Source organism: Heptranchias perlo, chromosome 27 (assembly GCF_035084215.1).
Source record: "Heptranchias perlo isolate sHepPer1 chromosome 27, sHepPer1.hap1, whole genome shotgun sequence".
NCBI lineage: Eukaryota > Metazoa > Chordata > Chondrichthyes > Hexanchiformes > Hexanchidae > Heptranchias > Heptranchias perlo.
Window position 1 is genome coordinate 21,476,876 of NC_090351.1, and position 14,419 is coordinate 21,491,294.

The 14,419-nt window shown below is 41.5% G+C and overlaps 1 protein-coding gene across 1 annotated transcript in view; it reads right to left on the bottom strand.

The window, feature by feature from the left end:
* The window catches only part of LOC137344638 (protein FAM107B-like), a 25,053-nt gene extending 22,917 nt beyond the window's left edge, over positions 1–2,136 (bottom strand). Inside the window, exon 1 of the mRNA XM_068007763.1 lies at positions 2,112–2,136. Coding sequence (XP_067863864.1) covers positions 2,112–2,136 — 25 coding nt within the window. The remainder of the gene's footprint in view (positions 1–2,111) is intronic.
* Between the last annotated feature and the right edge of the window lie 12,283 nt (positions 2,137–14,419).

Below are 14,419 nucleotides of genomic sequence, written 5' to 3' on the forward strand. Positions count from 1 at the left end.
TTGGCAGATGCAATATAATATTGGAAAATGTGAGGTTATGCACTTTGGCAGGAAAAATCAGAGAGCAAGTTATTTTCTTAATGGCGAGAGACTGGAAAGTACTGCAGTACAAAGGGATCTGGGGGTCCTAGTGCAAGAAAATCAAAAAGTTGGTATGCAGGTGCAGCAGGTGATCAAGAAAGCCAACGGAATGTTGGCTTTTATTGCTAGGGGGATAGAATATAAAAACAGGGAGGTATTGCTGCAGTTATATAAGGTATTGGTGAGACCGCACCTGGAATACTGCATACAGTTTTGGTCTCCACACTTAAGAAAAGACGTACTTGCTCTCGAGGCAGTACAAAGAAGGTTCACTCGGTTAATCCCGGGGATGAGGGGGCGGACATATGAGGAGAGGTTGAGTAGATTGGGACTCTACTCATTGGAGTTCAGAAGAATGAGAGGCGATCTTATTGAAACATATAAGATTGTGAAGGGGCTTGATCGGGTGGATGCAGTAAGGATGTTCCCAAAGAACTAGGGGGCATAATCTTAGAATAAGGGGCTGCTCTTTCAAAACTGAGATGAGGAGAAACTTCTTCACTCAGAGGGTGGTAGGTCTGTGGAATTTGCTGCCCCAGGAAGCTGTGGAAGCTACATCACTAGATAAATTTAAAACAGAAATAGACAGTTTTCTAGAAGTAAAAGGAATTAGGGGTTATGGGGAGCGGGCAGGAAATTGGACATGAAGCTGAGTTCGGATCGGTCAATGCCCTGTGAGTGGCGGAGAGGGCCCAGGGGCTGAGTGGCCGGGTCCTGCTCCTACTTCGTGTGTTCTTTAGTTTTCTGGTTGGGATCAGATCAGCCATGATCTTATTGAATGGCGGAGCAGGCTCGAGGGGCCGATTGGCCTACTCCTGCTCCTATTTCTTATGTTCTTATGTTCTTATTAGTAATCAATATCTTTAGCAGGTGACAATTATCACGTTATGCAAAAAAGTAACAACATAGGTGCAACACAGATTTCAAATATCCATTCAAATTTCAAATTGAGATGCTATTTTAATTGTCTTGTATTACTTCAACATAAACACCTTTTCTGACCTTAATCTGCCTCATGGTAAAAGAGCTCTCAGGACACAATGGAGAATGACTGATTTCAATTTTCTTTTCACTTTGTGTGTGATGCAAGAGTGCTCAGTGTGTTTTGCCTCAATTACTCCCCCTTGTGATAGTGTATGGTATGTGTTTCTACTTCCCATCTGTCTGCTCCTTCTAAGTTTCCCCAGTGGGAGAAGGAAGTGAAGGGCATGGCTGCTGCATGTCAGCGACTGCCTCCAGTGATGGAGTAGCTCCATGCATCTGTAAATGGCCCTATAATGACAGATGCTATGGGTATTGACATAATTCCGCCTGGACCTGCATGTAACTCATTTGAGCAGGGTGTTAGTGTTACAAATATGGCATTGGCCTGAGAGATGATTACATCAGTTCTGCCAGCTCCAGCCATTCTCCTGCTGGACACTGCATCAGCATATCCAGAAATCTGCATAAGGATTGCTGGGTGGCAATGAGATTGTTGAAATCCTGTTAGGGCTATCTCGATCTGATTTCCCAATGTGATGAATCCAGATAAATTGCTGCAGATTTGAGTCCAAGATCTTGAGACATCGAGTCAAAACATTCATGATGGCCAAACTACATTGATAAGCAGGCCCTATGAGCTCCGAATCCCTGGACGCAGTAGCTGTTCAAGCACTTGAGGTTGGCCACCAGCCAGCAGGTTACACCTTCTGTAATTTCTCCTACTCTTGCAATTCCTCACTCATGCTCTGTGTGTCACCAAGTGCTCTCTCCTGCAACTTATTAAATAGCAAACCCCCACCACCAGACTACTTGTGCTTGTGATGAAGGGTGCTGTGTGATCATTAGCTGATGCCACCTCTTCTCTGGGGTATATAAAGGAACAAATGAAGAACTTATTTAAGAATGCTGCAGAAAGACATTCCATGAAACATCTTTACATGGGAAGACATTGTAGTGTGTTAAGCGGTGTGTGAGTGGAGGAGGATTAAAATCATGAAAAGCAAAGGATGAGACTAGCCTATGTCGGGGGAGGCCTCCAAACTCACCCTTTCCGATTTTCTTTATTGCCATCACGTCCAGAATCCCCAGATCCCTTCCTCATAAGGGGTCGAGGGTTGCAGCTTAGACAACCCTCTACCTGTCTGCATTTACTGGTACTAGTTACGTGCAGCTTTCTCCTGCAAGCAGCTAGAACAGGGATGTAGGTTGGAATAAGAGAGAAAATGTGTGACCCAATTGCCCAGCCACCTTATGTGAATGTGTCAACATACAGGTGCTTTGTATTGGCAGCATGCTTGTGGTTTGTTGCTTACCATATTTAGTGGTCCACAGGGCAAATGCATTTTGATGGGGCAATGCAGAGTGCTCTGGTAAAACATGGGATTACCAATGCATTTAGAAAGCAGATGAGCAGTTGCTAGAGAGGTGGGAATTGTTCCCTTGAGCTGCTGCACCAAGGTGTGTGAGCATACTTACCATGGCAATCTTGAGTAGCCCAGCAAACTTCTTCCTCACCTGTTCCCAGGTTTGAGCCACAGGTGAGACAGCATTAATTCACTCTGTCACCTCCATCCAGGCTGCTCTGGTGGATATTTGGCTGAAGGTTAGCCCTCAGATCCAAAAGGGCCCACAATTCTATGCCACACTTCCTGCTGAAGCACTACCAAAGTGACATCTTAGAGTGATGCTGTTCTGCATCTGTGATTTGCTTCTGCCATTTTCACATTTTCAGATATTACTCCTTATACAGCTGTTGGACCAGATAAGCTGCCTGCTGAACCCTATGTGCTCCCAGCATGTCATGCGCTATTCACCAGCAGCATCAAAAATACATTTAAATAAACTAACAACAACAACTTGCATTTATATAGCACTTTTAACGTAGTAAAATGTCCCAAGGCGCTTCACAGGAGCGATTTTCAAACAAAATTTGACACTGAGCCACCTAATAAGATATTTGGACTGGTGACCAAAACCTTGAGCAAAGAGGTAAGTTTTAAGGAGCATCGTAAAGGAGGAGAGAGAAGTAAAGAAGTGGAGAGGTTTAGGGAGGGAATTCCAGAGCTTAGGGCCTCGGCAGCTGAAGGCTCGGCCGCCAAAGGTGGAACGATTCAAATCAGGGATGCGCAAGGCCAGAATTGGAGGAGTGCAGAGATCTCGGAGGGTTGTAGGGCTGGAGGAGGTTACAGAGATAGGTGGCTCATGGAGGGAACTGAAAACAAGGATGAGAATTTTAAAATTAAGGCATTGCCGGACCAGGAGCCAATGTAGTTCAGCGAGCACAGTGGTGATGGGTGAATGGGACTTGGTGCGAGTTAGGATATGGGCAACAGAGCTTTTGATGAGCTCAAGTTTACGAAGGGTGGAAGGTGGGGGGTCTTGCATTATTGCCCAAAGTCAACTCTGGAGTGCTCACATAAAAGCTGTTTAAAAAGCTTGCAAATTTTACTGCAGAGAATTGTAAAAGCTTCCTGATTGTTACCATTTTGTAACATATTTTATGTTAAGTGAACCACTGTGATTTTATTTCTTAATAACCTGACTCGTAGCTGCAGTCTGAGAAATATCATCTGTCAGTGTGATATTTGTCCATCAGTCAGTGGCCAGGAATTACTGTTTGAAGTGAACTGGTTTATTGTTCACCTGGGGCATATTATCTCACAGATTATTTTGTCCATAAGGCCACATTTGGTTCATAAGAAGCATCGGCTTACCTGGGCAGTAGCTGCAGTGCTTCAAGTCATAACAACCTGTTTGTCCCGACAAAATTTTCTGAGGGAGCAATGCTGTAGAAATTAGAACAAAATATCAATGGTAAGGTAAGGTGTAAATACAAATCGATCTGGGAGAGGAACATTTCAGTTTATTTAAAAAGAAACTAAATGATGTTGTTATTCTGGGCCACACTATAGGGGACTCACAAGATGGCCAATGTCCCACACTTAATATCAGGAAACAGGAATTTCTGTCTTTATTTTATGTGATTTTTGATGGGGCAAATTTGAATTGAAGTGGCTTGTACCTTGTGAGAGAACCATTTGTTCTGTAGCTGTGTTTTAAATGTATTTCATGTGGCTCACAGCTAGAGAGCTCTTTTTGATCTCTGACTTGCATCCCTCCTAGGGTGATGGAGCAAATGTAAAATGTAATTTTCTCCCTGATCCAAGCATCAAGAACCATTACAACTGGGGAGGTGTGAATGCCACTGAGTAAAACACATTTCCCAAATCATCAATGTATTGTTTGCTGTGATGTATGTAAAAGATACATCTTCAAAGGGTCTGCTTTTGCATCAAAGCAAGGTCATCTATTTAATCCAGGGATAGTCCTGTGGCCTTCAGTATCTATGCCACTTCTCCTTTTATGTGGAATGTAAATAGGAACTCCAAGAAAGATTTCTTCCCATGATAACCATCAGAGACTCTTACTAAGGACTTACTGAAAACAACTGCAATGATTCAGCTTGCTTTTTTCTTGCTTTTAAATAGTTTATATATTTTGTAAGTTTAGTTATTGTACTGTATTATTATTTTGTGTGTCTTCTCTCTTCTGCATATTATTTGTCCTGTAAAAAAATTTAGCCCGTATGCACTGGTCTGGCGGTGTGTTATTTTCCAGGTTCTGAGGTGATGGAAGAATGACCATTTTATATATTGTTCAGTGAACATTATTTCACTAAATTGTTAAACCTGGGCATGGTAACGCAGTGGAGAAAAAAAAATTCAGCTTATTAGGGATTTATGGAAACTAACATCTGGCCATGACCACCTACGCTGAAGGGAGGAGGGGCAGGGGGTGGTGGGTGGAGGTGCAAGAGAAGTCCTAAACTGTAACTAACAGTGGCAGCTAATGTGGGATAAATATCACTTTCAGACCAAACAGACTGTTTAATATTTAAATTAAAGTAAATGATCAGTTAAAAAAATGCTACCAGCACAAGGAAAGAAATTGAGAGTTAGAACTGGTTTGTCGGTTGCCAGAGGAAAGCAGTGTCACTCATGGAATCTCAGTGCGACCGTGAGCTGCCCTCGAGGCTGCAGCGGGGACAAGACCATTGTCCACCTACTGATGGACTGCCCCTTTGCGCAGAAGGTGTGGAGAGAGATGCGTTGGTATCTGTCCCATTCAGCCCAACAGTTCGGTAACACAGGACGCTGTGCCCTACAGGTAGTTCCCCGGGACGCACACTGAGACAGATATCAACTGCTGCTGGAAGACCATCAACTCGGTGAAGGAGGCCCTTTGGTCCACCCAAAACCTGTAGGTCTTCCAACTGAAGGAGCTGTCCACGATCGAGTGTGCCGACTGGCACACACCAAGGTCCAGGAGTGCGTACTGCAGGACGCACTGAAGCGAGGTGCGGCCTCCAAGGGGAAAGGCCACCGTGTAAGGCCATCCCACTTTGTATTGTGCAAAATGTATTAGAAGATATGTACTGTGTTTTGAATAGTAATAATGAAATCATAGTGTGTACGATCTGCATTGTATTGGTTCGAACTATATTGCTTGAAATTGTGTCTTTTTACATTGAACTGTGTGTATCTTTAAATTTTATGAAATTAAGTATATTTTGAAATATAAAAAAAAATTGTCAATAGAGGAAGAAAAGGAGCAACAGGACTTCCTGATGTTGAACTAAAAGGCTTAATGACTACAAGTGAATGAGGAGCCATTGATTCAGCCCATAACTCTGCAAAAACTAACTTTATTAAGTGCCACATTTTAAGTAAGGGGATGACATAGATGGATTTTTAAGGGCACTTGAACTTTTGGCATCCGATTATAGATGAAAGAGAAGAGGTATTGGCAGAAAGGCTGGTACTGTCGCTTAGTGGTCGGGTACATACTGCATTTCATGTGGCGATCCAATGGATAGTGCAGATTATGATGTACTAAAACAAGCAATTCTCACTGCTTTTGAGTTCATGCCAGTAAAGTAGAGGTATAAATTTAAAATGTTAAGGAGAACTCATGACCACAGTTGGAGCACTAGCGATAGAAATGAAAAATGTATCAGAATTGTGGTTAGGTGGAGAGAATGTAACAAGTTTTGGTGAATGGTGAAAGATAATTTCTTGAAGATAATGTAAGAGTATGGTTGCTCAACCAAGAGACCAGGATCTTAAGTCAGATCGTTGAGCCAAAACATCATCACAACTGTGTGGCATTTCGTGGTCTTGTGGGCACCATGGACTCAACAATTGGTTGGGAAAGCAGAGATCCCACACTGGTTGACCAACAGGTGATTCACAGACACCTCAAGAGGTGGAGACTGTACAGCCAAACAAATCACATTGGGCTGACGGTAGGGATAGGCTGAGTGTCGTAATAATATCACCAACACGTGAGAAATATTTGTACAGAGTATCATTTTCTTTAATCAAATCACACACCTGTGTGCTTTCCAGTAATCAGAAATAGGAAAGCTCTTTTATCTCCTCCACAGCTGAGGCCAATTACAGCAACCCCCTGCAGTTCCCCCACAACTGATAGAGCCGACAGCCATTAAATTCAACACTGAATGGGCATCGGACATGAGATTTAGATGATTTCTGTGGCTCACTATCACACTGGGCAGTATACTAACCACCAGAACAATCACAGGAACTCATTGTTTAATTTCCAGTTCTGTCCTGTATTTAAATTTACATTCAATTATATTTAATTCTACCTTATTTTGCTTTATTTTTGTTTTGTTTCATATCTCTTTTGTTTCTTCTTTGACTTACATAGGTAAACACACCAAAAAAGAACAAATGTCCCCAGATTAAAAAGCAGGCTGACACTGGTAGTGGCTAAACCCATTTAAATTCACAGTCATCAAACTACCTCCCAAGACACGAGATTTTAATGCTCAGCAAGGATCAGGAAAGCAATTTTAATTTATCACGATTAAATCATTGTTTTTACAACTTGAAATTGCTTCCAAAGTCTGGCATTGATAATGAACTTATGCGTGAGATTTTCTCTTTCTGGAGGCCATCTCCGATCACTTCATTGTATTCCTCCCCACCTCTCATCCCCCTATCCTCTTCCAATCCCATTTCCTTCTATGTCCACCTCTAGAAAAAACTCTCCCCCTTACAACTGCGCTTTCAAATTCCCAACTGTGAAGCCTTTGGCCCTCCATTCACCATGATACTTCTGCAGCTGCTAATTTGCTCTCTCCCATTCCAGTTGTTCCCCTTTGGTATGGCCCCAATCTTCATTCCTTCAAGTCCAAGAGGTGCAAACTTGAGAGTATCTGGTGCACAACTATCTTAATCATCCATCACAAGGCTTGGCGGGACCACATACGGGTCTCGCTGTCCTCTGCCAAAACTGCCCACGAATCTAGGATCATCCTGGAGAGCAGAGATAACCCCTGGTTTTGTATCCTCTGGAATCCCACAAGGATCTGTTCTTGGCCCCCTCCTCTTCCTCATCTGCATGCAGTTGCTTGGCCTCGCTGACCTACATTAGCTCCTGGTCTCCCAGTGCCTCCAATTTAAAATTTCCATCCTCATGTTTAATCCCCTTTGTGACCCTGTCCCTCCCTATCTCTGTGACCTGTTCCAGCCCTACAACCCCTCAGAACTCTCCGTTGCTCTGACTCTTGCCTCTTTTGCATCCCTACCTCCCTTCACTCCACCATTAGCGGTCGTGCTTTCAGCCACTAGGCCTCACGCGCTGAAATTCCCTCCTTAAACTCCTCTGCCTCACCATCTCCCTCTCCTCCTTTATGACTTTCCTTAAAACCCACATCTTTGACCAAATTTTTGGTCACTCCTCCGAATATCACCTTCTTTGGCTTGGCGTTCATTTTTGTCTGATTATGCCTCTGTGAAGCTGGATTTACACATGAATTCAACCCTCCCTACAAAACAAAACTCTCTGAAAAATGTTCTCTCATACTGTGATGCAAATCAGATGTTGTAGAGGAGGCAATTCCCTTGAGGAAGATACTGTGCGTAGAAAAATAAAAAGCAAGAACAGTGAATTGCGGGGTTGGGGAAAGGGGGGGTCCCTGTTTCTCTAATTTCTCCCCCATGTGCAATTCCTGAGGGAGTACTAGATGAGACATTAAACCAAGGCTCTGTCTGCCCTCTCAGATCAATGTAAAAGATCCCATAGCACTTTTCAAAGAAGAGCAGAGGAATTCTCCTGGAGTGCTGGCCAAAATTTAACTCTCAACCAACACCACCAAAAACAGACTATTTAGTCATTTATGTCTTTGTTGTTTGTAGGAACTTGCTGTGCGCAAATTGGTTACTGCTTTTCCTTACATTACAACTACACTTCAAAAAGTACTTAATTGGCTGTGAAGTGCTTTGGGACATCCTGAAATCATGAAAAGTGCTATATAAATGCAAATTTTTGCTTTCTTTATTTAGTTCTGTCGCACTCCAGATGTCACATTCCAGACGAAACATTTTGGCCAAGAAATTGGTTTTCCACCAGAAACCGACGCAAAGAAGGCAGCGTGCCTCGAACAAGCACCCAAGGACATCTGCCCGATGCTCACTCCAAATTGGGCCTTTGGCCTCATCTGCATAAAACAACTGAGGTGCACATCAGTGTCCCGATGCAGCTCGCCGGTCAGGGCCCTGGAAAATTTGTCTGCCTCTGATGCAGAGCCAGCCCACAGGTTAAGTCCTGGGATGGAGAGGGAAATGGGAGGGGAGGAGAGGGGGGCGAGTCCAGGCTGGAAGCGCCACTGCTTCTCCTAGCTCTGCATTAACGTAAGTATAATGTTTTTTATTTACCTTTCCGTCGGCAGCCTCCAGTGACCTCTTTGATGTCCACTGGTTAGGCCAATATAGACCTGAACGGAGCACTCGCAGCACATACTCCACCCAGTTTATGCCAAATTTGGCAACAGGCTCCTAAAACTGGTATTAGACCACTGATTAGCATATTCAAGGAGCCTGTTTTAGCCAGGCGCCCCGGACACTAGATCAAACCTGGAAATTGGGCCCTCCAACCCTAATTTTTCTCCCAAAAAAACAGGCCGACAGGGAACAATTTCTCCCGCTTTGTTACAGATGCAGAACAATCTTAAAAAAAGATAGGAAATCAGGCATTTCATTCTGGAATCTTCTGCCCTGGTAACTAAAATTCACAATCAATTTCTGAGCAATCAGTTTCAGCTCAGAAACTGACAAGCAACTACAATTACATGGATTCTCATACGAAGCATTTGAGCCATGACCTTAAAGGGGCAGCCAAGTTGGTAGCTAAATTCACAGCTGTGCTCCAGACCCCAGACTACTAGTGAGTAACACCATGGCAGATCCAGAGAACACATACAAATCTACACATAATCAACACATCGTTTGGAACAGTGAATGATGTTTTTATACTGTGACTATAACAGACACATACTACAACCGCTCCTGATAACCTCACAAATTGCAATGAAAACAAAAAATTCTATAAAGCAGGAAGCAACAAAAGCAACAAAAATCAAGGCTGGTCTGGTGCATAAAAACCTTTATTTGCCTAAATTTCATTTAACATCTTACAACAAGGGTGAATACATTATAACTTCATGAAAATCCTGTTCGGCAGGATGATGAATTGAATTCCTGGGGAGGAGGAGGATGATTTAGCCCTTGGTAATTGAGTTCAAATATAGATGACTAATAGTGAAATATATTAATCAGAGCTATTTTTTTCTGGATTCAACTTTTGTTTTAAAAAAGGTGAAAAGAATTGTTACTTTGGCTTGAAAGACAAACTTACTGAAAACATAAACTGCTACCTACCTGATCTCGCCCCATCTCGTATACCTTTGCACCCAGCCTGTGGTAGTTGCCAAAGAGAAAAAGGAACAATTAATCAGATTGATTAAAATACTTCTAAATACTGTATCTAACTCAACTACAAGTTGTACAAAATTATGCCACAACTGAGGGAACATTGCCTTGCCCATTTGCTTATTATAATGGTACATTGATGTTGGCTCAATAGCGGTGTCAGAAAGGATATGTAAGATGTTTCAAGAGCTTTCATTGCAAGGACACCATTTGGTTTACAAGATATATTTGAGTAACATCTCCAAGCAAATCAGCAAAGACTTGTCCAACAGGATAATCTTTTACTTAACAAGCTATGCTGCCTTCTTCGGAAATGCACAACCTGAGACAAGAAAAAATGTAATTACATTTTTCTCATGTACAATGCATTGTCAAATTATTGCAAATTTCCCTCTGGAGGTCAGAATTACGAAAGGATTATTGCTTTTTTTTTCAAATCACGTGCAAAGTTTCAGAATGAAAGCAGTCATAGCGATATAATATCTCTATATGTATTAAGGACCATCTTAACAAAATTGTTGTAAGGGGAGAGACGGTATTCTTGCATTGTATTTGGAAAGAGTGTGCCTAAAGTAGGAGGAATTCTGATATTGGAAATGCCAAAAGGAAGAAAGCATCACTATGGAAACTGTGTGACCTGTTCTACAACACGAATGCCCTAAATGGAATGGGAATCTACATTCTTTTTAACCTCTTGTACACTATTTCTCTGCAGGGAACAACTCCATTCTAATTAGCATCAGCAATTTTCCATGCCCAGTTCTCTGCTCTAAGTTTACATTGAGCCAGGCTCCATAAAAGGATTACTACAGGAGCTTGGCACGCACTAATGAAAGAGATACGGGGCATTGACTTTGAATCAAGGCACAGCAATTGTTTAACTTTGCCTAGAGCATAAATAAAATCCACAGTATTTACATATTTTAAGTTGTTTTTGCCTTTTTAAACTCTCTTTTGTGTTTTTATCTTTAGGCCCATGCACATAACCTATACCGTTCGCCAACTGAGAGAAAGGTTGGGAAATTTGCAGTGCCATTCTACAGTGTCCCGTGGTGCCTAACTCTCTAACTTTACTTTCCTATGAACAAATGCCTGTCTTGTGTTTGACCTCCACCCTCCCCTTGACAGCCCACTGCAGTTTGTGGACTTGCTGTGTGAGGGACTGTGGGCATAAACCCACATCCTATCACTCCTTGGTACAGTTTGTTGAGCCACTAACGTGCAAAGCCATCTGTCACCTACTTCTTATTTGGATTTTCAATTTTTCAAGCAGAAATCAGTATCCATAACGAACTGGTTATGCTTTTGAAATTAAATACATCTGCAAAGAGCTGATAGATTGTGTGGGGAGAACTGTCATCAGTTTATTCTCAGGTGCTATCCAAAATAGATGCAAGCCGTCCCTTATGAAATTTCTGCTTTTACCAGTTTAATAATGCCAAATAACTTTTCAACAATATATGTTATAACTAGTAAATTGCCTACAGTCAGTTGATGAATATAAGTATTTTAATATACAAGATAGTGACAGAATTGGGAGACAGATGTCAGAAACTCGCTCTGGAGCACCACCTACTGGCCAGAGCTACATAATTACAGGAAACTTTACATTTCCAATCTAAATATTTGTAAAGGCAGTTTCAATGTTAAATGCTGACATAACAACATGACCAAAAACTGTGGCAACAAAAGTTGGACAGAAAGTGTGCACATACACAAGATGTTTAGTAATATAGAGATATACAAGCTGTTGATGTTTTCCTGATAATCAACTGTTGATTATCACTCAACAAATTTACATTAGAATCGTTAATTCTTCAGTATGACTATCAGTCTGACTGCTTCATTGGCACTGAATTCTGTCTGTTAGCATCCACTATGATAGGTATTGGCAAAAGATGAACCCAAAGCTAAATAAAATAACTCCTTAAAACTCCTAAAATTGTAAGACTTCAATCCCAGCAATGTGTCTCGCTCGATGAGAGTGCACATTGGAGAACTGATGACTGAAATCACCGCGACTAATTGGTGATGCTCTCAAATTTCCTGTTATTGATTTTAATGGCTGGAAAATTGTGAGTGCCATGAATCAGATGAGCTGCTCCCCTTCCCAATTCTCCAATCTGTGCTCCGGACAAGCAAGACCCTACCCTGGGAGCAAAGTCTTGCATTTTTAGTTTTATATACATATATATATAAATATACAACATCTACCAGAAAATGTGGTCAGAACCACCATACCGTGCCACTCACCACCTCCCACCCAAAAGGAAAGAAGAAAAAGTCAGAGGGAGAAACAGAAGAGGACAGAGAGAAAAGCATACACAACAGTTAGGGAAATAGAAACAAAAGAGATGAGAGAGACAGAAGCAGAAGATGAGTGACAGAGAGACAAACAGCAACATGAAGACAAGAGATAGGTAACAGAGACACCATATTCTCCACTAGTTTTATAGAAAATGTGGGGCTTTTCCTTCACGGTGTTTCTTAAATTTCACTGAAACTTCACTATTTCAGTAACACAAGCCAGGTAAAAACTAAAGTAAAAAAAAAAGTGCATTTTTGATGGAAGTTGGTGGCTGTGGGGAGGTGGAAAAGTTACAAATCAGCCTGGAAATGATACTGTGCAATATTATTTTATGAACACTTATCACATTTATATCAAAGATAGCTGTCCACTACTTTAACAGAAGATTAACTCATTTATTTTGAAGTAGCAGACAGAAGAACTTGGTATGAACATGTTTAGTGCTCAGATGATAATATTGCATCAGATAATTTCCAAGCTGTAGTCGCTTTTGCTGCTTATTATACTTAGTAGTACAGCATTTTTTTCTAATTTTACTTAAAATAAAAAGAAAACCATATACAATCTGCTCCTCTTAATTCAAAGTTGCTTAATTCAAATTATCTGATAACTCTTTTCAGCACTAAATTCCAGTTGCTGTGTTATTTATGTTGCTTAATTCTAGTTATTGGATAATTCAATTTTTTAGTGCACAAACAATGTAAAATTATCAGGGGTAGACTGTAACCTAAATAAAACCTGATTTTATTTGGGGTAATCAGTTTGAAGCTAATGGAGGGTGGAGAATGGGAGGTCAGCCAGAAGAGCTTTGGAGTAATCAAGTCATAAATAAGGGTTTCAGCAGCAGATGGGCTGAGTTAGGGGCCGAGGTAGGCAATGTGACAGAGATGGAAGTAGACGGCCTTTGTCATGTAGAGGATTATGGGGTCGTAAACTCAGTTTTGGATTAAATAGAGTGCAGATGTTGCAAATTGGGCATGTTCTCACTGGAAAAGAGATGACATGATTGTTGTTTTTAGAATTTTAAAGGGTTTAGATAATATAGACCATGATACGCTGTTTCACTTTGTCCAGAACAGTAGAACCAGAGGACACAGCCTGTGCTTGAACAGGGGTAAAACTAATCTGCGGAAACATTGGTCCATAATTTGCTGAGGCAGGCCATCTAACGGCATCTGCCATTAGATAGACTTGCCCATGCACGTCAAAGTTTTTCAAAGTTGGTGAAAGTGCGAGCTGATAACATCGCAGTGAGGGAACCTGGGACCTGAATGAACAGGGCAAGCAACTGTATATCTCCTTAATCAATCAGATTGAAGGATTGTGAAATTGCCAGCGCAAGGAAGGAAGTGTAAATTAGAGTGGATGAATTCAATGTCAAATCAGGTACAGAAAGAGAAATAAAGAGAGGGAAAGAAAGATTGGATTAAGAGAGAGAGAAAAAAGAGACAGAAAGGAAAAGTAAAAAAAAATTAATCTAAAATGTAACTTTTTTAAAATTGCCAACAATTAAAACCTGAAGGAATGAGACTCCACACTTGTAATAGTTCATTTTCAGTGCCAAAGAGGTTGACTGGCAGTAATTAACATTATCACATCGTTAAAAGGGTACTTAGACTGAAATGGACAAGACTTAACTTTCTGTGCCACGTTTAGTTCGTATCTACCGCGCAAATACAGCAACTTCACTCCATTCAATGCATTTCAATGGTGAGGCTGACAGCGAGATGCCGTTTTCGCAAAGCTAACAGCGGAGTGGTGCATCTCAGTCAGCAACTTTTGGACTTCTGCGTTTAACCACGCATCAGCCCTTCGCCTGAAGTTACTGTAGCATTTGCGCATAAAAAGCAGCGAGCGCCATTAGCTTCACCGTTATTTTGACAGCAAATTCTGGCCCATTATTTCTGTGAGTGAGTGGTAACTCTATGGAACAGGCTCCCGAGGGAGATGGTGGAAGCAGATAGTGTTGATTCATTCAAATGCAAATAAGATAGATTTCTTTCAGAAAATAATATTTTGGGATACAGTATATGAGTAGTTTGAGACATGACATATGGTAAGTGTAGCATGTTTGGAAGCAACAGGTGACTTTGCACCTATGGTTCCCAAAGGTTTCCACCACTGCAGGTTTTCCTCACCTCATGTCTGGGTCTGTTGTAGACTAATTGATAGAGATTGATTGCCATGATTAGTCAACAACTCTATTATTGTTGTATCATGTGACTGCCAGGGTGTAGAAGGCAAACTA